This window comes from Anomaloglossus baeobatrachus, chromosome 7, assembly GCF_048569485.1.
Source record: "Anomaloglossus baeobatrachus isolate aAnoBae1 chromosome 7, aAnoBae1.hap1, whole genome shotgun sequence".
Classification (NCBI taxonomy): domain Eukaryota; kingdom Metazoa; phylum Chordata; class Amphibia; order Anura; family Aromobatidae; genus Anomaloglossus; species Anomaloglossus baeobatrachus.
Genome location: NC_134359.1, coordinates 6948903 through 6975538, shown reverse-complemented (window position 1 = coordinate 6975538; position 26636 = coordinate 6948903). Strand labels below are relative to the sequence as shown.

The window sequence follows — 26636 nt, the reverse complement described above, 5'->3', positions numbered from 1 at the left end:
ATAGCTGCCACTAAGTCCTAGATTAGTAATGGGACCCCCCACCATTACTAATCTGCAAGCTGAAAAGAAATAAAGGATGTGTTCGATGTTTCTGTTATTTGAAATAAAATAAAAGAAAGCGCCCTCTTTCAAACCTTTATTAACCCACAAAACACCCAGGTCCAATATAATCCACACGAGGTCCCACGATGATCCCGGCATTCTGCTACATCCTGCATTCGTAGCACGCAGGCACAGAACATGACTGTCCGCTGTGACTGCAAGCAGAGACTGACTGAGCTACAGCTTTGAACGGTGACGTCACTCAGTTTCTCTGCGGTCACAGCTGGAGGTTCCCACAGCCCTCCACCTGTGACCACAAGTAAACTGACCTCAGGTGACCTCATTGAACTCAGTGACTTCACCTCAGGTGAGCTGAGTTCACAGACCTGCATATCCTGGCAGAAAACCTTGGGGTTTTTTTGCCATGAGATGCAGATTTGGTGCTGAAATTTATACACCATATTCCTGCACCAAATCTACTTCTTCTGGCAAAAAAAAAACATCAAAACACAATGAGGTTTTGATGCTTTTTCTTGCCAGGAGATGCAGATATTGTGCAGGAATATGATGTATAAATTTCAGCACCAAATTTATAACTCTTGTAAAAACAAAAAACAAAACGTACAAAAAAGGTTTTTGGTGCGGCTTTCCGCCAGGATATGCAAATTTGATGCAATAATCCGGTGCAAACAATTGAGCACCAAACTTGCATCTCGTGGCAGAAAACTGCACCAAAACTATGTCAAAACTGTTGTTGCGCTTTTTTTTGCCAATAGATGCAGATTTGTTTCTGAAATTTATGCACCATATTTCTGCACCAAATCTGCATCTCCTGGCAAAAAAAATCACATCAAAACCGCATCGCGTTTTGATTCATTTTTTTGACAGAAGATGCAGATTTGTTGCAGGAATATGGTGCATAAATTTCAGAAACAAATCTGCATCAATTGGCAAAAAAATTGCCATTTTCTGCCAGGAGATGCAGGCTTGCTTGAACTCGGTTCACTTGAGGTGAAGTCACGAAGTTCAATGAGGTCACTTGAGGTCAGGTTACTTGCGTTCCTAGGTGCAGCATCGTGGAAACCTCCAGCCGTGGCCTCACATAAACTCACTGATGTCACCATTCTTGGTTTCGGCTAAGTCAGTCTCTGCCTGCAGTCGCAGCGGGCGGTCATGTTCTGTGCCCACGCGCTGCGAATGCAGGATGTAGCAGAGCCGGGATCGTCGTGGGACCTCGTGTAGATTACGTCAGACCTGGGTGTTTGGGGGGTTCATAAAGGAGTGAAAGAGGGTGGGATTTTTGTATTTTATGTCAAATAAAGGATTTTTTCAGTGTTTGTGTTTTTTCTTTTCACTTACAGAATAGTAATGGGGAGATCTCATAGATGCCTGCCATTAAAAATCTAGGGCTTAATGGCAGCTGTGAGCTGCCATTAAGCCCTTATATTACCCCCATTGCCACCGCACAGGGTAACTGGAAGAGCCGGGTAAAGTTTCAGGACTGTCACATCTAATGTATGCGACAATTATGGACAGCTGCAGGCTGCTGTTTTAAGGTTGTGGGGCCCAATAACCATGAGTCTCCCCAGTCTAAGAATACCTGCCCCCAGCTCTCTGCTTTATCATGGCTTGATATTGAAATTGGGGGGGGACAGCACGCTGTTTTTGTAAATTATTATATAGATTTTTTTTTTTTTTTTAAATAAGCCGCATGCAGTGCCTCTTCTTTTGATACACAGCCAAGACAAGCGAACGGCTGGAGGCTGGAGCCTGTAGCCATGGGCTTTATCATAATATGGGGGGACCCTACGACAATTTTTTTTTATTTGTTTATTTGTACACTACTATAGACAGACTGCGTGTGCGATTGTAAGCAGTCAGACGCTGCACACAGGCTGGGGGCGCGGTCTCAATGCAGCCAATCAGATGCCATGACTGCAGTGAATATGTATGAGGGTAATGAGCTGCCCCGGAAGTAGTGTTACAGCCGTGCGGAGACCGGTAAGTATACACGCGCCTGCTCTAATCCCCTCAGTCCTTCTAATACCGTTTTAATTTGGGTCCCTATAGACATTTCTGGGGACTGGCGTCCTGGCAGAGATTCAGGATTCCGGTCCTGAACTGGGGTTTGTTTTTGGGGTTTTTTTTAAACCCTGTTGGACCCGGCGGTCCCGAATATCTGTGCATTCGCCCATCTCCAGTCTGATACTCTCATCCATTCTTTCGCCAGGATCCCGGATGTATAGATTTCTCATCTGAAGTGTGAGACATATCCAAACAGAAAGTTACCGCGTAGAGGGCTAGTAACACCACATATGATGTCAGCGTCTCTGAAACGTGCAGCGACTATAAAAAGTCTACACACCCAGGAACATCCCAAGCTTTTGTCATGTAAAAGATTCTACCAAGAAGAATCATTTCAGAGCCTCTTCCTTATTTAATGTCGCCCGTAATTTGTACAAATCTGTCACAAACCACCGGGGGGGTCACTCAGAAATCCCCCGCGCTGGCTACCAGTACGTCACAATCGGGGGGTAACAAGTGGGGGTCACCCCTCCTTTATACCTCCCGACCGACAGACAGAGCACGTGACGCGCTCTCTAGCGCCCCTCTTATAGTCAGGCCAATTATGGAATTGCCCGACCATAAGCAAGGAGGCCGCTATACTACTTATGCCGATTATTGAAGGGTCCCCGGTGAGAGTAAGGTATATATTCCCCTGACCTCCGCGGGCGGAATATATAAAATCTCCCCGAATCTCACTGGCCTCCCCACAATAATCCTTGGCACAATTCGCTGCCACCAACCGATTTACGGTAACTATTAGCCGAACACACGGACGTGGGATTCAAGATCGAGATAACAGAACAGCCCAAGATTAATTATATAATTTAATCAGCCTAAAGCACACTAGAAACTACAATATATACAATAGGGAATCTACAGAATATACATATGTCAGAGTACAGTTACAATCAAAGCATGGGTTACAAACAGGCATACACAGTTCCAGCAGTTACCTTGTTGCGTCTGGCCACAGGGGGGCGCTGTAGACCAGGTTTCTAGGATCCTTCCCACAGATGTTTCCTACACGTGCCCCCAGCGAAAAGACCCTGGAAAATGGCCGAAGTAGGGTTATCAACCTGGGCAGATCCAGGTCCCCTCCTACCTTAGTGACCTCACAGGGAGCACTGCTCCACCCCTGGCTTGAGTTATGGACAATCCACAACATGGAATATGGCCATAACTTGGCCTGGGAGCGTCGTAGGCGGACGCCAATGCTCTCATTGTGACAGTTATGAATTTAGCTACAGAACGAGGGGACTCATGACCTGTCTGCCAGTTCCCCATTGGCTGATATCACGCCTGGGGCATTTCCCAATGTCCTGCTCCCATAAAAAGGGTGTGCCGGCATCGTCCGCATGCAGAGACACCATTTTTATGGTTGCCATATTTATCGGAAATATGGCTTGCGAGATATGAACCATTTTTTACTGGAGTCGTTCTGTCTGGCTATTTCCATAGCCTTGCTAACTAGCTAGCAGCTCCTACTACAGGGTGACGGCAGGGAGTCATCCTGTGTCCATTGTTCCCACACCACCTCATCTCCATATCACAGGACATGGCCATGGAGGTGTAAGTGGAACACTGAGAACAAGAAGGGAGGGGGCACTGCCAGGGAGTGATGAGGGATTATGACTGGAGTCATAATTCATCTTCATATCCCGGGATTTGCCTCACAAAATCCATCAAGGAAAAAAATGAAAACTGAAAATTTGAAGGGAAATTAAAAATAAAAAAAATGCAATACTGTGGTTGCATAAGTGTTCACACCCTCTTATTGTTGGAGCTGTGCTTGTGCCCCCATGCTACACAGTATCCGAGCTCGGCCGCCATCATTTACAGCCATTCTCATTAACCCTTTGCTGTTCTAGAAGGATTTTCCTGACCTTTTCTGGCCCATAAACGGCTGACAACGCAGCAGAGGATCTCCCTGTGGAAAGTGATCAGTCAGGAGAAGGCAGAAAACATTTCCCCGGCATTAGATCCACCAAGGACCCTGTGAAGACGTCATGAAGAAGGGGAAGAAATCTGGCACCACAGTGACGGCACCGAGAACTGGACGCCCCTCAAATACTGAGGAAAAGACAAGAAGACAATGGGTCCTGGAGGCAGCAAGAGGCAACGGCAACATTAAAGGCGCTGAAGGAATGTCTGACCGGTCCTGGTGGTGTCCTCATGTGATGTCCCGTATTCTTTCTATATCTGGCCTGTGGGGGAGGGGACAACATCCAGGCCGAGTGCTGCCAACACCTCCATCACATCCTACAAATGCCTGCGGGGAACATGTCTGATGAGACCGAGGGGAAAAGTCCCCACCGCGCATCCTCCGAATACCCCCTCCCCACAGTGCAGCCTGGTGGAGGCAGCATTGTGCTCGGGGGCAGATTATCAGCAGCTGGATGTGGGGCTTTAGCCACCGGAGACGGGGATAATGGACGGAACAAATATCAGCAATTTTACATCAAACCTTCCGGCCTCTTCCAGCACAACGACCCTGAGCGACCTCCAAATCACCAACATACCGGCCTCACCAGGAGAAGGTGGAGGCTCTGGAGCAGCCGAGCCCGGACCTGGGTCCAAATCTGTGTGACCTGAAGAGGGTGCTGTGCACAGGAGACCCCCGCAATCTGACAGATGGGGGGAGGGGGCAAAGATCGGCCATTGTAGATGTGATAGACCCCGACCCAAAGAGACTGAACGCGCCAGAAAGTCGCGGGGGACGTGGCCAGAGCGTTAGTGTCAGGTGCGAAGATTATTCTCCTTCTTCCGCCTATAAATATTTCAGAGTTTCTCAGAGACCTGCACAGATTCTGGGCGACATTAACGGGGAGAAGTCCTGAAATGATTATTTACGTAACAAAATCCTGGGATTTTATAGGGGCGTGTATACTTTTTATATCAAATTTATATCAGCGCTGGAGCATTATAAGAGGGGCTGATATCAGTCACATATGTAATGTCTGGGGTTATATCAGCACTGGAGCATTATAAGAGGGGCTGATATCAGTCACATATGTAATGTCTGGAGGTTATATCAGCACTGGAGCCTTATAAGAGGGGCGGATATCAGTCACATATGTAATGTCTGGGGTTATATCAGCACTGGAGCATTATAAGAGGGGCTGATATCAGTCACATATGTAATGTCTGGGATTATATCAGCACTGGAGCATTATAAGAGGGGCTGATATCAGTCACATATGTAATGTCTGGGGTTATATCAGCACTGGAGCCTTATAAGAGGGGCGGATATCAGTCACATATGTAATGTCTGGAGGTTATATCAGCACTGGAGCATTATAAGAGGGGCTGATATCAGTCACATATGTAATGTCTGGGATTATATCAGCACTGGAGCATTATAAGAGGGGCGGATATCAGTCACATATGTAATGTCTGGGGTTATATCAGCACTGGAGCATTATAAGAGGGGCTGATATCAGTCACATATGTAATGTCTGGGGTTATATCAGCACTGGAGCATTATAAGAGGGGCTGATATCAGTCACATATGTAATGTCTGGGATTATATCAGCACTGGAGCATTATAAGAGGGGCTGATATCAGTCACATATGTAATGTCTGGAGGTTATATCAGCACTGGAGCGTTATAAGAGGGGCTGATATCAGTCACATATGTAATGTCTGGGGTTATATCAGCACTGGAGCATTATAAGAGGGGCTGATATCAGTCACATATGTAATGTCTGGGGTTATATCAGCACTGGAGCATTATAAGAGGGGCTGATATCAGTCACATATGTAATGTCTGGAGGTTATATCAGCACTGGAGCCTTATAAGAGGGGCGGATATCAGTCACATATGTAATGTCTGGGGTTATATCAGCACTGGAGCATTATAAGAGGGGCTGATATCAGTCACATATGTAATGTCTGGGATTATATCAGCACTGGAGCATTATAAGAGGGGCTGATATCAGTCACATATGTAATGTCTGGGGTTATATCAGCACTGGAGCCTTATAAGAGGGGCGGATATCAGTCACATATGTAATGTCTGGAGGTTATATCAGCACTGGAGCATTATAAGAGGGGCTGATATCAGTCACATATGTAATGTCTGGGATTATATCAGCACTGGAGCATTATAAGAGGGGCGGATATCAGTCACATATGTAATGTCTGGGGTTATATCAGCACTGGAGCATTATAAGAGGGGCTGATATCAGTCACATATGTAATGTCTGGGGTTATATCAGCACTGGAGCATTATAAGAGGGGCTGATATCAGTCACATATGTAATGTCTGGGATTATATCAGCACTGGAGCATTATAAGAGGGGCTGATATCAGTCACATATGTAATGTCTGGAGGTTATATCAGCACTGGAGCGTTATAAGAGGGGCTGATATCAGTCACATATGTAATGTCTGGGGTTATATCAGCACTGGAGCATTATAAGAGGGGCTGATATCAGTCACATATGTAATGTCTGGGGTTATATCCGCACTGGAGCATTATAAGAGGGGCTGATATCAGTCACATATGTAATGTCTGGGGTTATATCAGCACTGGAGCATTATAAGAGGGGCTGATATCAGTCACATATGTAATGTCTGGAGGTTATATCAGCACTGGAGCATTATAAGAGCGGCTGATATCAGTCACATATGTAATGTATGATGGTTATATCAGCACTGGAGCATTATAAGAGGGGCTGATATCAGTCACATATGTAATGTCTGGGGTTATATCAGCACTGGAGCATTATAAGAGGGGCTGATATCAGTCACATATGTAATGTCTGGGATTATATCAGCACTGGAGCATTATAAGAGGGGCTGATATCAGTCACATATGTAATGTCTGGAGGTTATATCAGCACTGGAGCGTTATAAGAGGGGCTGATATCAGTCACATATGTAATGTCTGGGGTTATATCAGCACTGGAGCATTATAAGAGGGGCTGATATCAGTCACATATGTAATGTCTGGGGTTATATCCGCACTGGAGCATTATAAGAGGGGCTGATATCAGTCACATATGTAATGTCTGGGGTTATATCAGCACTGGAGCATTATAAGAGGGGCTGATATCAGTCACATATGTAATGTCTGGAGGTTATATCAGCACTGGAGCATTATAAGAGCGGCTGATATCAGTCACATATGTAATGTATGATGGTTATATCAGCACTGGAGCATTATAAGAGGGGCTGATATCAGTCACATATGTAATGTCTGGGGTTATATCAGTACTGGAGCATTATAAGTGGGGCTGATATCAGTCACATATGTAATGTCTGGGGTTATATCAGCACTGGAGCATTATAAGAGGGGCTGATATCAGTCACATATGTAATGTCTGGGGTTATATCAGCACTGGAGCATTATAAGAGGGGCTGATATCAGTCACATATGTAATGCCTGGGGTTATATCAGCACTGGAGCATTATAAGAAGGGCTGATATCAGTCACATATGTAATGTCTGGGGTTATATCAGCACTGGAGCATTATAAGAGGGGTTGATATCAGTCACATATGTAATGTCTGGGGTTATATCAGCACTGGAGCATTATAAGAGGGGTTGATATCAGTCACATATGTAATGTCTGAGGTTTTATCAGCACTGGAGTGTTATAAGAGGGGCTGATATCAGTCACATATGTAATGTCTGGGGTTATATCAGCGCTGGAGCGTTATAAGAGGGGCTGATATCAGTCACATATGTAATGTCTGGGGTTATATCAACGCTGGAGCGTTATAAGAGGGGCTGATATCAGTCACATATGTAATGTCTGGGGTTATATCAGCACTGGAGCGTTATAAGAGGGGCTGATATCAGTCACATATGTAATGTCTGGGGTTATATCAGCACTGGAGCATTATAAGAGGGGCTGATATCAGTCACATATGTAATGTCTGGGGTTATATCAGCACTGGAGCGTTATAAGAGGGGCTGATATCAGTCACATATGTAATGTCTGGGGTTATATCAGCACTGGAGCGTTATAAGAGGAGCTGATATCAGTCACATATGTAATGTATGGGGTTATATCAGCACTGGAGCATTATAAGAGGGGCTGATATCAGTCACATATGTAATGTCTGGGGTTATATCAGCACTGGAGCATTATAAGAGGGGCTGATATCAGTCACATATGTAATGTCTGGGGTTATATCAGCACTGGAGCATTATAAGAGGGGCTGATATCAGTCACATATGTAATGTCTGGGGTTATATCAGCACTGGAGCGTTATAAGAGGGGCTGATATCAGTCACATATGTAATGTCTGGGGGTTATATCAGCACTGGAGTGTTATAAGAGGAGCTGATATCAGTCACATATGTAATGTCTGGGGTTATATCAGCACTGGAGCATTATAAGAGGGGCTGATATCAGTCACATATGTAATGTCTGGAGGTTATATCAGCACTGGAGCGTTATAAGAGGGGCTGATATCAGTCACATATGTAATGTCTGGGGTTATAGCAGCACTGGAGCATTATAAGAGGGGTTGATATCAGTCACATATGTAATGTCTGGGGTTATATCAGCACTGGAGCATTATAAGAGGGGCTGATATCCGTCACATATGTAATGTCTGGGGTTATAGCAGCACTGGAGCATTATAACAGGAGCTGATATCAGTCACATATGTAATGTCTGGGGTTATATCAGCACTGGAGCATTATAAGAGGGGCTGATATCAGTCACATATGTAATGTCTGGGGTTATATCAGCACTGGAGCATTATAAGAGGGGCTGATATCAGTCACATATGTAATGTCTGGGGTTATATCAGTACTGGAGCATTATAAGAGGGGCTGATATCAGTCACATATGTAATGTCTGGGGTTATATCAGCACTGGAGCGTTATAAGTGGGGCTGATATCAGTCACATATGTAATGTCTGGGGTTATATCAGTACTGGAGCATTATAAGTGGGGCTGATATCAGTCACATATGTAATGTCTGGGGTTATATCAGTACTGGAGCATTATAAGAGGGGCTGATATCAGCCACATATGTAATGTCTGGGGTTATATCAGCACTGGAGCTTTATAAGAGGGGCTGATATCAGTCACATATGTAATGTCTGGGGTTATATCAGTACTGGAGCATTATAAGAGGGGCTGATATCAGTCACATATGTAATGTCTGGGGTTATATCAGCACTGGAGCGTTATAAGTGGGGCTGATATCAGTCACATATGTAATGTCTGGGGTTATAGCAGCACTGGAGCGTTATAAGAGGGGCTGATATCAGTCACATATGTAATGTCTGGAGGTTATATCAGCACTGGAGCATTATAACAGGGGCTGATATCAGTCACATATGTAATGTCTGGAGGTTATATCAGCACTGGAGCATTATAAGAGGGGCTGATATCAGTCACATATGTAATGTCTGGAGGTTATATCAGCACTGGAGCATTATAAGAGGGGCTGATATCAGTCACATATGTAATGTCTGGAGGTTATATCAGCACTGGAGCATTATAAGAGGGGCTGATATCAGTCACATATGTAATGTCTGGAGGTTATATCAGCACTGGAGCATTATAAGAGGGGCTGATATCAGTCACATATGTAATGTCTGGAGGTTATAGCAGCACTGGAGCGTTATAAGAGGGGCTGATATCAGTCACATATGTAATGTCTGGAGGTTATATCAGCACTGGAGCATTATAAGAGGGGCTGATATCAGTCACATATGTAATGTCTGGAGGTTATATCAGCACTGGAGCGTTATAAGAGGGGCTGATATCAGACATATATGTAATGTCTGGAGGTTATATCAGCACTGGAGCGTTATAAGAGGGGCTGATATCAGTCACATATGTAATGTCTGGGGTTATATCAGCACTGGAGCGTTATAAGAGGGGCGGATATCAGACACATATGTAATGTCTGGAGGTTATATCAGCACTGGAGCATTATAAGAAGGGCTGATATCAGTCACATATGTAATGTCTGGGGTTATATCAGCACTGGAGCATTATAAGAGGGGCTGATATCAGTCACATATGTAATGTCTGGGGTTATATCAGCACTGGAGCGTTATAAGATGGGCTGATATCAGTCACATATGTAATGTCTGGGGTTATATCAGCACTGGAGCATTATAAGAGGGGCTGATATCAGTCACATATGTAATGTCTGGGGTTATATCAGCACTGGAGCATTATAAGAGGGGCTGATATCAGTCACATATGTAATGTCTGGGGTTATATCAGCCCTGGAGCATTATAAGAGGGGCTGATATCAGTCACATATGTAATGTCTGGGGTTATATCAGCACTGGAGCATTATAAGAGGGGCTAAAATCAGTCACATATGTAATGTCTGGGGTTATATCAGCACTGGAGCATTATAAGAGGGGCTGATATCAGTCACATATGTAATGTCTGGGGTTATATCAGCACTGGAGCATTATAAGAAGGGCTGATATCAGTCACATATGAAATGTCTGGGGTTATATCAGCACTGGAGCGTTATAAGAGGGGCTGATATCAGTCACATATGTAATGTCTGGAGGTTATATCAGCACTGGAGCATTATAAGAAGGGCTGATATCAGTCACATATGAAATGTCTGGGGTTATATCAGTACTGGAGCGTTATAAGAGGGGCTGATATCAGTCACATATGTAATGTCTGGGGTTATATCAGCACTGGAGCATTATAAGAGGGGCTGATATCAGTCACATATGTAATGTCTGGGGTTATATCAGCACTGGAGCATTATAAGAGGGGCTGATATCAGTCACATATGTAATGTCTGGAGGTTATATCAGCACTGGAGCATTATAAGAGGGGCTGATATCAGTCACATGTAATGTCTGGAGGTTATATCAGCACTGGAGCGTTATAAGAGGGGCTGATATCAGTCACATATGTAATGTCTGGGGTTATAGCAGCACTGGAGCATTATAAGAGGGGTTGATATCAGTCACATATGTAATGTCTGGGGTTATATCAGCACTGGAGCATTATAAGAGGAGCTGATATCAGTCACATATGTAATGTCTGGGGTTATATCAGCACTGGAGCATTATAAGAGGGGCTGATATCAGTCACATATGTAATGTCTGGGGTTATAGCAGCACTGGAGCATTATAAGAGGAGCTGATATCAGTCACATATGTAATGTCTGGGGTTATATCAGCGCTGGAGCATTATAAGAGGGGCTGATATCAGTCACATATGTAATGTCTGGGGTTATATTAGCACTGGAGCATTATAAGAGGAGCTGATATCAGTCACATATGTAATGTCTGGGGTTATATCAGCACTGGAGCATTATAAGAGGGGCTGATATCAGTCACATATGTAATGTCTGGGGTTATATCAGCACTGGAGCATTATAAGAGGGTCTGATATCAGTAACATGTGTAATGTCTGGGGTTATATCAGCACTGGAGCATTATAAGAGGGGCTGATATCAGTCACATATGTAATGTCTGGGGTTATATCAGCACTGGAGCATTATAAGAGGGGCTGATATCAGTCACATATGTAATGTCTGGGGTTATATCAGCACTGGAGCATTATAAGAGGGGCTGATATCAGTCACATATGTAATGTCTGGGGTTATATCAGCACTGGAGCATTATAAGAGGGGCTGATATCAGTCACATATGTAATGTCTGGGGTTATATCAGCGCTGGAGCATTATAAGAGGGGCTGATATCAGTCACATGTGTAATGTCTGGGGTTATATCAGCACTGGAGCATTATAAGAGGGGCTGATATCAGTCACATGTGTAATGTCTGGGGTTATATCAGCACTGGAGCATTATAAGAGGGGCTGATATCAGTCACATATGTAATGTCTGGGGTTATATCAGCACTAGAGCATTATAAGAGGGGCTGATATCAGTCACATATGTAATGTCTGGGGTTACATCAGTACTGGAGCATTATAAGAGGGGCTGATATCAGTCACATATGTAATGTCTGGGGTTATATCAGCACTGGAGCGTTATAAGTGGGGCTGATATCAGTCACATATGTAATGTCTGGGGTTATATCAGTACTGGAGCATTATAAGAGGGGCTGATATCAGTCACATATGTAATGTCTGGGGTTATATCAGTACTGGAGCATTATAAGTGGGGCTGATATCAGTCACATATGTAATGTCTGGGGTTATATCAGTACTGGAGCATTATAAGAGGGGCTGATATCAGTCACATATGTAATGTCTGGGGTTATATCAGCACTGGAGCTTTATAAGAGGGGCTGATATCAGTCACTTATGTAATGTCTGGGGTTATATCAGTACTGGAGCATTATAAGAGGGGCTGATATCAGTCACATATGTAATGTCTGGGGTTATATCAGCACTGGAGTGTTATAAGTGGGGCTGATATCAGTCACATATGTAATGTCTGGGGTTATAGCAGCACTGGAGCGTTATAAGAGGGGCTGATATCAGTCACATATGTAATGTCTGGAGGTTATATCAGCACTGGAGTGTTATAAGAGGGGTAGATATCAGTCACATATGTAATGTCTGGGGTTATATCAGCACTGGAGCATTATAACAGGGGCTGATATCAGTCACATATGTAATGTCTGGAGGTTATATCAGCACTGGAGCATTATAAGAGGGGCTGATATCAGTCACATATGTAATGTCTGGAGGTTATATCAGCACTGGAGCATTATAAGAGGGGCTGATATCAGTCACATATGTAATGTCTGGAGGTTATATCAGCACTGGAGCATTATAAGAGGGGCTGATATCAGTCACATATGTAATGTCTGGAGGTTATATCAGCACTGGAGCATTATAAGAGGGGCTGATATCAGTCACATATGTAATGTCTGGAGGTTATATCAGCACTGGAGCATTATAAGAGGGGCTGATATCAGTCACATATGTAATGTCTGGAGGTTATATCAGCACTGGAGCATTATAAAAGGGGCTGATATCAGTCACATATGTAATGTCTGGAGGTTATATCAGCACTGGAGCGTTATAAGAGGGGCTGATATCAGTCACATATGTAATGTCTGGGGTTATATCAGCACTGGAGCATTATAAGAGGGGCTGATATCAGTCACATATGTAATGTCTGGGGTTATATCAGCACTGGAGCATTATAAGAGGGGCTGATATCAGTCACATGTAATGTCTGGGGTTATATCAGCACTGGAGCATTATAAGAGGGGCTGATATCAGTCACATATGTAATGTCTGGGGTTATATGAGCACTGGAGCATTATAAGAGGGGCTGATATCAGTCACATGTGTAATGTCTGGGGTTATAGCAGCACTGGAGCATTATAAGAGGAGCTGATATCAGTCACATATGTAATGTCTGGGGTTATATCAGCGCTGGAGCGTTATAAGAGGGGCTGATATCAGTCACATATGTAATGTCTGGGGTTATATCAGCACTGGAGCATTATAAGAGGAGCTGATATCAGTCACATATGTAATGTCTGGGGTTATATCAGCACTGGAGCATTATAAGAGGGGCTGATATCAGTCACATATGTAATGTCTGGGGTTATATCAGCACTGGAGCATTATAAGAGGGGCTGATATCAGTCACATATGTAATGTCTGGGGTTATATCAGCACTGGAGCGTTATAAGAGGGGCTGATATCAGTCACATATGTAATGTCTGGAGGTTATATCAGCACTGGAGCGTTATAAGAGGGGCTGATATCAGTCACATATGTAATGTCTGGAGGTTATATCAGCACTGGAGCGTTATAAGAGGGGCTGATATCAGTCACATATGTAATGTCTGGGGTTATATCAGCACTGGAGCGTTATAAGAGGGGCTGATATCAGTCACATATGTAATGTCTGGAGGTTATATCAGCACTGGAGCATTATAAGAGGGGCTGATATCAGTCACATATGTAATGTCTGGAGGTTATAGCAGCACTGGAGCGTTATAAGAGGGGCTGATATCAGTCACATATGTAATGTCTGGGGGTTATATCAGCACTGGAGCATTATAAGAGGGGCTGATATCAGTCACATATGTAATGTCTGGAGGTTATATCAGCACTGGAGCGTTATAAGAGGGGCTGATATCAGTCACATATGTAATGTCTGGAGGTTATATCAGCACTGGAGCATTATAAGAGGGGCTGATATCAGTCACATAGGTAATGTCTGGGGTTATAGCAGCACTGGAGCATTATAAGAGGGGCTGATATCAGTCACATATGTAATGTCTGGGTTATATCAGCACTGGAGCATTATAAGAGGGGCTGATATCAGTCACATATGTAATGTCTGGGGTTATATCAGCACTGGAGCATTATAAGAGGGGCTGATATCAGTCACATATGTAATGTCTGGGTTATATCAGCACTGGAGCATTATAAGAGGCTGATATCAGTCACATATGTAATGTCTGGGGTTATATCAGCACTGGAGCATTATAAGAGGGGCTGATATCAGTCACATATGTAATGTCTGGGGTTATATCAGCACTGGAGCATTATAAGAGGGGCTGATATCAGTCACATATGTAATGTCTGAGGTTATATCAGCACTGGAGCATTATAAGAGGGGCTGATATCAGTCACATATGTAATGTCTGGGGTTATAGCAGCACTGGAGCATTATAAGAGGAGCTGGTATCAGTCACATATGTAATGTCTGGGGTTATATCAGCGCTGGAGCGTTATAAGAGGGGCTGATATCAGTCACATATGTAATGTCTGGGGTTATATCAGCACTGGAGCATTATAAGAGGAGCTGATATCAGTCACATATGTAATGTCTGGGGTTATATCAGCACTGGAGCATTATAAGAGGGGCTGATATCAGTCACATATGTAATGTCTGGGGTTATATCAGCACTGGAGCATTATAAGAGGGGCTGATATCAGTCACATATGTAATGTCTGGGGTTATATCAGCACTGGAGCATTATAAGAGGGGCTGATATCAGTCACATGTGTAATGTCTGGGGTTATAGCAGCACTGGAGCATTATAAGAGGGGCTGATATCAGTCACATATGTAATGTCTGGGGTTATATCAGCACTGGAGCATTATAAGAGGAGCTGATATCAGTCACATATGTAATGTCTGGGGTTATATCAGCACTGGAGCATTATAAGAGGGGCTGATATCAGTCACATATGTAATGTCTGGGGTTATATCAGCACTGGAGCATTATAAGAGGGGCTGATATCAGTCACATATGTAATGTCTGGGGTTATATCAGCACTGGAGCATTATAAGAGGGGCTGATATCAGTCACATATGTAATGTCTGGGGTTATATCAGCACTGGAGCATTATAAGAGGGGCTGATATCAGTCACATGTGTAATGTCTGGGGTTATATCAGCACTGGAGCATTATAAGAGGGGCTGATATCAGTCACATATGTAATGTCTGGGGTTATATCGGCACTGGAGCATTATAAGAGGGGCTGATATCAGTCACATGTGTAATGTCTGGGGTTATATCAGCACTGGAGCATTATAAGAGGGGCTGATATCAGTCACATGTGTAATGTCTGGGGTTATATCAGCACTGGAGCATTATAAGAGGGGCTGATATCAGTCACATATGTAATGTCTGGGGTTATATCAGCACTGGAGCATTATAAGAGGGGCTGATATCAGTCACATATGTAATGTCTGGGGTTATATCAGTACTGGAGCATTATAAGAGGGGCTGATATCAGTCACATATGTAATGTCTGGGGTTATATCAGCACTGGAGCGTTATAAGTGGGGCTGATATCAGTCACATATGTAATGTCTGGGGTTATATCAGTACTGGAGCATTCTAAGAGGGGCTGATATCAGTCACATATGTAATGTCTGGGGTTATATCAGTACTGGAGCATTATAAGTGGGGCTGATATCAGTCACATATGTAATGTCTGGGGTTATATCAGTACTGGAGCATTATAAGAGGGGCTGATATCAGTCACATATGTAATGTCTGGGGTTATATCAGCACTGGAGCTTTATAAGAGGGGCTGATATCAGTCACATATGTAATGTCTGGGGTTATATCAGCACTGGAGCATTATAAGAGGGGCTGATATCAGTCACATATGTAATGTCTGGGGTTATATCAGCACTGGAGCATTATAAGAGGGGCTGATATCAGTCACATATGTAATGTCTGGGGTTATATCAGTACTGGAGCATTATAAGAGGGGCTGATATCAGTCACATATGTAATGTCTGGGGTTATATCAGCACTGGAGCGTTATAAGTGGGGCTGATATCAGTCACATATGTAATGTCTGGGGTTATAGCAGCACTGGAGCGTTATAAGAGGGGCTGATATCAGTCACATATGTAATGTCTGGAGGTTATATCAGCACTGGAGTGTTATAAGAGGGGTAGATATCAGTCACATATGTAATGTCTGGGGTTATATCAGCACTGGAGCATTATAACAGGGGCTGATATCAGTCACATATGTAATGTCTGGAGGTTATATCAGCACTGGAGCATTATAAGAGGGGCTGATATCAGTCACATATGTAATGTCTGGAGGTTATATCAGCACTGGAGCATTATAAGAGGGGCTGATATCAGTCACATATGTAATGTCTGGAGGTTATATCAGCACTGGAGCATTATAAGAGGGGCTGATATCAGTCACGTATGTAATGTCTGGAGGTTATATCAGCACTGGAGCATTATAAGAGGGGCTGATATCAGTCACATATGTAATGTCTGGAGGTTATATCAGCACTGGAGCATTATAAGAGGGGCTGATATCAGTCACATATGTAATGTCTGGAGGTTATATCAGCACTGGAGCGTTATAAGAGGGGCTGATATCAGTCACATATGTAATGTCTGGGGTTATATCAGCACTGGAGCGTTATAAGAGGGGCTGATATCAGTCACATATGTAATGTCTGGAGGTTATATCAGCACTGGAGCATTATAAGAGGGGCTGATATCAGTCACATATGTAATGTCTGGAGGTTATATCAGCACTGGAGCGTTATAAGAGGGGCTGATATCAGTCACATATGTAATGTCTGGAGGTTATATCAGCACTGGAGCATTATAAGAGGGGCTGATATCAGTCACAAATGTAATATCTGGAGGTTATAGCAGCACTGGAGCATTATAAGAGGGGCTGATATCAGTCACATATGTAATGTCTGGAGGTTATATCAGCACTGGAGCGTTATAAGAGGGGCTGATATCAGTCACATATGTAATGTCTGGAGGTTATATCAGCACTGGAGCGTTATAAGAGGGGCTGATATCAGTCACATATGTAATGTCTGGAGGTTATATCAGCACTGGAGCATTATAAGAGGCGCTGATATCAGTCACATATGTAATGTCTGGGGTTATATCAGCACTGGAGCGTTATAAGAGGGGCTGATATCAGTCACATATGTAATGTCTGGGGTTATATCAGCACTGGAGCGTTATAAGAGGGGCTGATATCAGTCACATATGTAATGTCTGGGGTTATATCAGCACTGGAGCATTATAAGAGGGGCTGATATCAGTCACATATGTAATGTCTGGGGTTATATCAGCACTGGAGCGTTATAAGAGGGGCTGATATCAGTCACATATGTAATGTCTGGGGTTATATCAGCACTGGAGCATTATAAGAGGGGCTGATATCAGTCACATATGTAATGTCTGGAGGTTATATCAGCACTGGAGCGTTATAAGAGGGGCTGATATCAGTCACATATGTAATGTCTGGGGTTATATCAGTACTGGAGGGTTATAAGAGGGACTGATATCAGTCACATGTGTAATGTCTGGGGTTATATCAGCACTGGAGCGTTATAAGAGGGGCTGATATCAGTCACATATGTAATGTCTGGGGTTATATCAGCACTGGAGCATTATAAGAGGAGCTGATATCAGTCACGTATGTAATGTCTGGGGTTATATCAGCACTGGAGCATTATAAAAGGGGCTGATATCAGTCACATATGTAATGTCTGGGGTTATATCCGCACTGGAGCGTTATAAGAGGGGCTGATATCAGTCACATATGTAATGTCTGGGGTTATATCAGCACTGGAGCGTTATAAGAGGAGCTGATATCAGTCACATATGTAATGTTTGGGGTTATATCAGCACTGGAGCATTATAAGAGGGGCTGATATCAGTCACATATGTAATGTCTGGGGTTATATCAGCACTGGAGCATTATAAGAGGGGCTGATATCAGTCACATATGTAATGTCTGGGGTTATATCAGCACTGGAGCATTATAAGAGGGGCTGATATCAGTCACATATGTAATGTCTGGGGTTATATCAGCACTGGAGCATTATAAGGGGGGCTGATATCAGTCACATATGTAATGTCTGGGGTTATATCAGCACTGGAGCATTATAAGAGGGGCTGATATCAGTCACATATGTAATGTCTGGGGTTATATCAGCACTGGAGCATTATATGAGGGGCTGATATCAGTCACATATGTAATGTCTGGGGTTATATCAGCACTGGAGCGTTATAACAGGGGCTGATATCAGTCACATATGTAATGTCTGGGGTTATATCAGCACTGGAGCATTATAACAGGGGCTGATATCAGTCACGTATAGATGTCATGTGACGTGCGCAGCTCTGTGGATCATCAGCCTCATCATTCTCTGCGTGCCCCTCACTTTTATTGCCATCACATTGCTCCCCGGTATCCGCCGGCCGCCCCTCGTGTAGACGCCCTCATTCTAGATGTCACCATGATGATGGATTAGAGTCTGTGCTGGGACTTGTTGTTCTCTGCGGTCTGCTCCTGGGATTGTCGCTGCAGAGCTGTGCGATGTGTCTCGGTGTTGGGGTGATATCTGCGCCTCGCGTCACTAACCTTCTTCCCGCTTTCTCTTCCTGTAATCCCGCGGCCCTCGCCTGGCTCCTCTGCCCCCGCCGGCTGCTGCTAACCTGCTTGCCTTTCACATCCGCGGCTTCCAGCCTTCTTTACTTGTGGCCCGTCAGAGCTCTGCTGAGGTCCCCAGTGCTGCCGAGCTGGTCAGTGCCATAGAGAATCTGGTCAGGAGCAAGATGGTAAGTGACACACTCTGCTACATCACCTACACTACATCTGTATACAGACCGGCTCTGCTACATCACCTACACTACATCTGTATACAGACCGGCTCTGCTACATCACCTACACTACATCTGTATACAGACCGCCTCTGCTACATCACCTACACTACATCTGTATACAGACCGGCTCTGCTACATCACCTACACTACATCTGTATACAGACCGGCTCTGCTACATCACCTACACTACATCTGTCTACAGACCCGGCTCTGCTACATCACCTACACTACATCTGTCTACAGACCCGGCTCTGCTACATCACCTACACTACATCTGTATACAGACCGGCTCTGCTACATCACCTACACTACATCTGTATACAGACCGACTCTGCTACATCACCTACACTACATCTGTATACAGACCGGCTCTGCTACATCACCTACACTACATCTGTATACAGACCGGCTCTGCTACATCACCTACACTACATCTGTATACAGACCGGCTCTGCTACATCACCTACACTAAATCTGTATACAGACCGGCTCTGCTACATCAGCTACACTACATCTGTATACAGACCGGCTCTGCTACATCACCTACACTACATCTGTATACAGACCGGCTCTGCTACATCACCTACACTACATCTGTATACAGACCGGCTCTGCTACATCACCTACACTACATCTGTATACAGACCGGCTCTGCTACATCACCTACACTACATCTGTATACAGACCCGGCTCTGCTACATCACCTACACTACATCTGTATACAGACCGGCTCTGCTACATCACCTACACTACATCTGTATACAGACCGGCTCTGCTACATCACCTACACTACATCTGTATACAGACCGACTCTGCTACATCACCTACACTACATCTGTATACAGACCGGCTCTTCTACATCACCTACACTACATCTGTATACAGACCGGCTCTGCTACATCACCTACACTACATCTGTATACTGATCGGCTCTGCTACATCACCTACACTACATCTGTATACAGACCGGCTCTGCTACATCACCTACACTACATCTGTATACAGACCGGCTCTGCTACATCACCTACACTACATCTGTCTACAGACCCGGCTCTGCTACATCACCTACACTACATCTGTATACAGACCTGGCTCTGCTACATCACCTACACTACATCTGTATACAGACCGGCTCTGCTACATCACCTACACTACATCTGTATACAGACCCGGCTCTGCTACATCACCTACACTACATCTGTATACAGACCGGCTCTGCTACATCACCTACACTACATCTGTATACAGACCGGCTCTGCTACATCACCTACACTACATCTGTATACAGACCGACTCTGCTACATCACCTACACTACATCTGTATACAGACCGGCTCTTCTACATCACCTACACTACATCTGTATACAGACCGGCTCTGCTACATCACCTACACTACATCTGTATACTGATCGGCTCTGCTACATCACCTACACTACATCTGTATACAGACCGGCTCTGCTACATCACCTACACTACATCTGTATACAGACCGGCTCTGCTACATCACCTACACTACATCTGTCTACAGACCCGGCTCTGCTACATCACCTACACTACATCTGTATACAGACCTGGCTTTGCTACATCACCTACACTACATCTGTATACAGACCGGCTCTGCTACATCACCTACACTACATCTGTATACAGACCCGGCTCTGCTACATCACCTACACTACATCCGTCTACAGACCGGCTCTGCTACATCACCTACACTACATCTGTATACAGACCGACTCTGCTACATCACCTACACTACATCTGTATACAGACCGGCTCTGCTACATCACCTACACTACATCTATATACAGACCGGCTCTGCTACATCACCTACACTACATCTGTCTACAGACCAGCTCTGCTACATCACCTACACTACATCTGTATACAGACCCGGCTCTGCTACATCACCTACACTACATCTGTCTACAGACCGGCTCTGCTACATCACCTACACTACATCTGTATACAGACCGGCTCTGCTACATCACCTACACTACATCTGTATACAGACCGGCTCTGCTACATCACCTACACTACATCTGTATACAGACCGGCTCTGCTACATCACCTACACTACATCTGTATACAGACCGGCTCTGCTACATCAGCTACACTACATCCGTCTACAGACCGGCTCTGCTACATCACCTACACTACATCTGTATACAGACCGGCTCTGCTACATCACCTACACTACATCTGTATACAGACCGGCTCTGCTACATCACCTACACTACATCTGTATACAGACCGGCTCTGCTACATCAGCTACACTACATCTGTATACAGACCGGCTCTGCTACATCACCTACACTACATCTGTATACAGACCGGCTCTGCTACATCACCTACACTACATCTGTATACAGACCGGCTCTGCTACATCACCTACACTACATCTGTATACAGACCGGCTCTGCTACATCACCTACACTACATCTGTATACAGACCCGGCTCTGCTACATCACCTACACTACATCTGTATACAGACCCGGCTCTGCTACATCACCTACACTACATCTGTATACAGACCGGCTCTGCTACATCACCTACACTACATCTGTATACAGACCGGCTCTGCTACATCACCTACACTACATCTGTATACAGACCGGCTCTGCTACATCACCTACACTACATCTGTATACAGACCGGCTCTGCTACATCACCTACACTACATCTGTATACAGACCGGCTCTGCTACATCACCTACACTACATCTGTCTACAGACCGGCTCTGCTACATCACCTACACTACATCTGTATACTGACCGGCTCTGCTACATCACCTACACTACATCTGTATACTGACCGGCTCTGCTACATCACCTACACTACATCTGTCTACAGACCGGCTCTGCTACATCACATACACTACATCTGTCTACAGACCCGGCTCTGCTACATCACCTACACTACATCTGTATACAGACCGGCTCTGCTACATCACCTACACTACATCTGTATACTGACCGGCTCTGCTACATCACCTACACTACATCTGTCTATAGACCGGCTCTGCTACATCACATACACTATGCCCTGTATGATATCTGAGCTGGCACTTGTAGTTCGGCTGCAGCTGCTCTGGGGTCTGTCAGGTTGTGCGTGGCTGATTTTTGGGAGACCCCTCCTCCATATGGAGCTGCTTTTGCTTGTTGCCCCCCCCCCCCCTCCCGTCTTCTCCCCGTGTTGTCCCGCAGACCCCCCCGGGGTGACGTCCGCCATGCCTGTGATCTTTTCTCACCTCCCTCCTTTCTCTCCATAGACTATCGATGGCGGATCCTATCGGGGTCCTCAGATCAGTTCTGTGACTGATGGTTACTGTAATGAAGGGATGTCCACGCCGCCGGTGCCACGGAACCACGAGGAGGAGCAGAAAGCAAAAGCTCTGAGGGGGCGAATGTGAGTGACGTGCTGCGCTGCACCCAGTGCACACAGAGGAGGCCGCCACATGGAGGACGCTGGCCTCCTGCCCGCTGCGCTGCACCCAGTACACACAGAGGAGGCCGCCGCATGGAGGACGCTGGCCTCTGCCCTGCACCCAGTGCACACAGAGGAGGCCGCCGCATGGAGGACGCTGGCCTCTGCCCTGCACCCAGTACACACAGAGGAGGCCGCCACATGGGGGACGCTGGCCTCTGCCCTGCACCCAGTGCACACAGAGGAGGCCGCCGCATGGAGGACGCTGGCCTCTGCCCTGCACCTAGTGCACACAGAGGAGGCCGCCACATGGAGGACGCTGGCCTCCTGCCCGCTGCGCTGCACCCAGTACACACAGAGGAGGCCGCCGCATGGAGGACGCTGGCCTCTGCCCTGCACCCAGTGCACACAGAGGAGGCCGCCACATGGGGGACGCTGGCCTCTGCCCTGCACCCAGTGCACACAGAGGAGGCCGCCACATGGGGGACGCTGGCCTCTGCCCTGCACCCAGTACACACAGAGGAGGCCACCACATGGAGGACGCTGGCCTCTGCCCTGCACCCAGTACACACAGAGGAGGCCGCCACATGGGGGACGCTGGCCTCTGCCCTGCACCCAGTACACACAGAGGAGGCCACCACATGGAGGACGCTGGCCTCTGCCCTGCACCCAGTACACACAGAGGAGGCCGCCACATGGGGGACGCTGGCCTCTGCCCACCACATCATGCATGTACACACAGAGGAGGCCGCCACATGGGGGATGCTGGCCTCTGCCCGCTGCATCGCGTCTCGCTGTCATTCTCCTGCTCAGAAACAAAGCACATTCTATGAAAGGGAAAAATAACATCTCTGCTGAGACACTGGCGCCATTGTGTGCGGAGCGGGCACCCGGCCCGTGACACTGCCGCTGTGCACGGGACCTGGGGGGAGAGTGGTACCCCTGTATCCTGCCCGACTGCTGAGCCTCACACACCTCCTGCCCGACTGCTGAGCCTCACACACACCTCTTGCCCGACTGCTGAGCCTCACACACCTCCTGCCCGACTGCTGAGCCTCACACACACCTCCTGCCCGACTGCTGAGCCTCACACACCTCCTGCCCGACTGCTGAGCCTCACACACACCTCCTGCCCGACTGCTGAGCCTCACACACCTCCTGCCCGACTGCTGAGCCTCACACACCTCCTGCCCGACTGCTGAGCCTCACACACCTCCTGCCCGACTGCTGAGCCTCACACACACCTCCTGCCCGACTGCTGAGCCTCACACACCTCCTGCCCGACTGCTGAGCCTCACACACACCTCCTGCCCGACTGCTGAGCCTCACACACCTCCTGCCCGACTGCTGAGCCTCACACACCTCCTGCCCGACTGCTGAGCCTCACACACACCTCCTGCCCGACTGCTGAGCCTCACACACACCTCCTGCCCGACTGCTGAGCCTCACACACCTCCTGCCCGACTGCTGAGCCTCACACACCTCCTGCCCGACTGCTGAGCCTCACACACCTCCTGCCCGACTGCTGAGCCTCACACACCTCCTGCCCGACTGCTGAGCCTCACACACACCTCCTGCCCGACTGCTGAGCCTCACACACACCTCCTGCCCGACTGCTGAGCCTCACACACACCTCCTGCCCGACTGCTGAGCCTCACACACACCTCCTGCCCGACTGCTGAGCCTCACACACCTCCTGCCCGACTGCTGAGCCTCACACACCTCCTGCCCGACTGCTGAGCCTCACACACCTCCTGCCCGACTGCTGAGCCTCACACACCTCCTGCCCGACTGCTGAGCCTCACACACCTCCTGCCCGACTGCTGAGCCTCACACACACCTCCTGCCCGACTGCTGAGCCTCACACACACGTCCTGCCCGACTGCTGAGCCTCACACACCTCCTGCCCGACTGCTGAGCCTCACACACCTCCTGCCCGACTGCTGAGCCTCACACACCTCCTGCCCGACTGCTGAGCCTCACACACACCTCCTGTCCGACTGCTGAGCCTCACACACCTCCTGCCCGACTGCTGAGCCTCACACACACCTCCTGTCCGACTGCTGAGCCTCACACACCTCCTGCCCGACTGCTGAGCCTCACACACACCTCCTGTCCGACTGCTGAGCCTCACACACCTCCTGCCCGACTGCTGAGCCTCACACACACCTCCTGCCCGACTGCTGAGCCTCACACACATGTCCTGCCCACGTCCTTTTCCTTACACACGTCCTGATCCTCCTCACACACCTCCTGGCCACGTCCTGATCCTCCTCACACACCTCCTGGCCACGTCCTCACACACGTCCTGATCCTCCTCACACACCTCCTGGCCACGTCCTGATCCTCCTCACACACGTCCTGATCCTCCTCACACACGTCCTGATCCTCCTCACACACCTCCTGGCCACGTCCTCACACACGTCCTGATCCTCCTCACACACCTCCTGATCCTCCTCACACACCTCCTGGCCACGTCCTGATCCTCCTCACACACGTCCTGATCCTCCTCACACACGTCCTGATCCTCCTCACACACCTCCTTGCCACGTCCTCCTCACACACCTCCTGGCCACGTCCTGATCCTCCTCACACACGTCCTGATCCTCCTCACACACCTCCTGGCCACGTCCTCCTCACACACCTCCTGGCCACGTCCTGATCCTCCTCACACACCTCCTGGCCACGTCCTCCTCACACACGTCCTGATCCTCCTCACACACGTCCTGGCCACGTCCTCCTCACACACGTCCTGATCCTCCTCACACACGTCCTGATCCTCCTCACACACGTCCTGATCCTCCTCACACACCTCCTGGCCACGTCCTCCTCACACACCTCCTGGCCACGTCCTCCTCACACACCTCCTGGCCACGTCCTGATCCTCCTCACACACCTCCTGGCCACGTCCTCCTCACACACCTCCTGGCCACGTCCTGATCCTCCTCACACACCTCCTGGCCACGTCTTGATCCTCCTCACACACCTCCTGGCCACGTCCTCACACACGTCCTGATCCTCCTCACACACCTCCTGCCCACGTCCTCCTCACACACCTCCTGGCCACGTCTTGATCCACTTTCTGTACAGTAATGCTGACTTTCTGCTTTATTGTACAGGTTTGTGTTGAACGAGTTGGTTCAGACGGAGAGAGATTACGTGAAGGACCTGGGGGTGGTGGTGGAGGTAAGTGTCTGGGCACTGAAGTGGACATGACCTCTGGATCGGTGGCTCATGGCCCGTCTCCCCTGCACAGGGCTTCATCCCCCGGATACAGGAGAAGGGCTCCTCAGAGGACATGAACGGGAAGGATAAGATCGTGTTCGGAAACATTCACCAGATCTACGACTGGCACAAAGAGTAAGTGTCACGTCCTGGTGTGTGCATGTGATCCGCTCTCTGCTGACATTGTGTGCTCTCCTCTTGTGACCTGCGGTGAAATCCCTCACACATAGCGCTATATCTCTCCATATTCTGTCCACCCTGCACCGGTCCCTGCTCCCGCCACAGATTATCCTGGGGAGGAAATGAAGAGGTTAATGGTCTGTGTCTTCTTTTCCGAGTTGCCTATTATTTTTTTGGTAATTGGCACAGGTCACTCACATGCTCATGTGTCAGCAACTCATCATTAAAAGGACAGTCTAAATCAGCACCAACCGCCCCCGCTGCCCCCCCTCCCGCTCCCCCCCACTGGCACCACCCCAACCGCCCATCTCCTTCGTCCTCAGTATACAGTGACTGCCCGTCTCCTCCGTCCTCAGTATTCAGTGATCGCCCGTCTCCTCCGTCCTCAGTATTCAGTTACCGCCCGTCTCCTCCGTCCTCAGTATTCAGTGACCGCCCGTCTCCCCCGTCCCCCATCCTCAGTGATCGCTCGTCTCCTCCGTCCTCAATATTCAGTGACCGCCCGTCTCCTCCATCCTCAGTATTCAGTGACTGCCCGTCTCCTCCATCCTCAGGATTCAGTGACTGCCCGTCTCCTCCGTCCTCAGTATTCAGTGACCGCCCGTCTCCTCCATCCTCAGTATTCAGTGACTGCCCGTCTCCTCCATCCTCAGTATTCAGTGACTGCCCGTCTC

General features: G+C 47.3%; 2 protein-coding genes across 9 annotated transcripts in view; one reads left to right on the top strand and one right to left on the bottom strand.

Moving 5' to 3' along the window:
- The window catches only part of CCDC14 (coiled-coil domain containing 14), a 323631-nt gene extending 320489 nt beyond the window's left edge, over positions 1-3142 (bottom strand). The window contains exon 1 of the mRNA XM_075317005.1: positions 3063-3142. The gene's annotated coding sequence lies outside the window, so the exon portion shown is untranslated. The remainder of the gene's footprint in view (positions 1-3062) is intronic.
- Positions 1-26636, top strand: part of KALRN (kalirin RhoGEF kinase) — a 346094-nt gene that overhangs the window by 190371 nt on the left and 129087 nt on the right. For 6 of the 8 annotated variants that reach the window (XM_075316994.1, XM_075316993.1, XM_075316996.1 and 3 more), the window contains 4 exons: positions 18993-19085; positions 22403-22539; positions 25677-25743; positions 25814-25917. In XM_075316994.1, coding sequence (XP_075173109.1) covers positions 18993-19085; positions 22403-22539; positions 25677-25743; positions 25814-25917 — 401 coding nt within the window. The remainder of the gene's footprint in view (positions 1-18992; positions 19086-22402; positions 22540-25676; positions 25744-25813; positions 25918-26636) is intronic. The other 2 variants (XM_075316995.1, XM_075317000.1) reach the window with 1 other exon arrangement.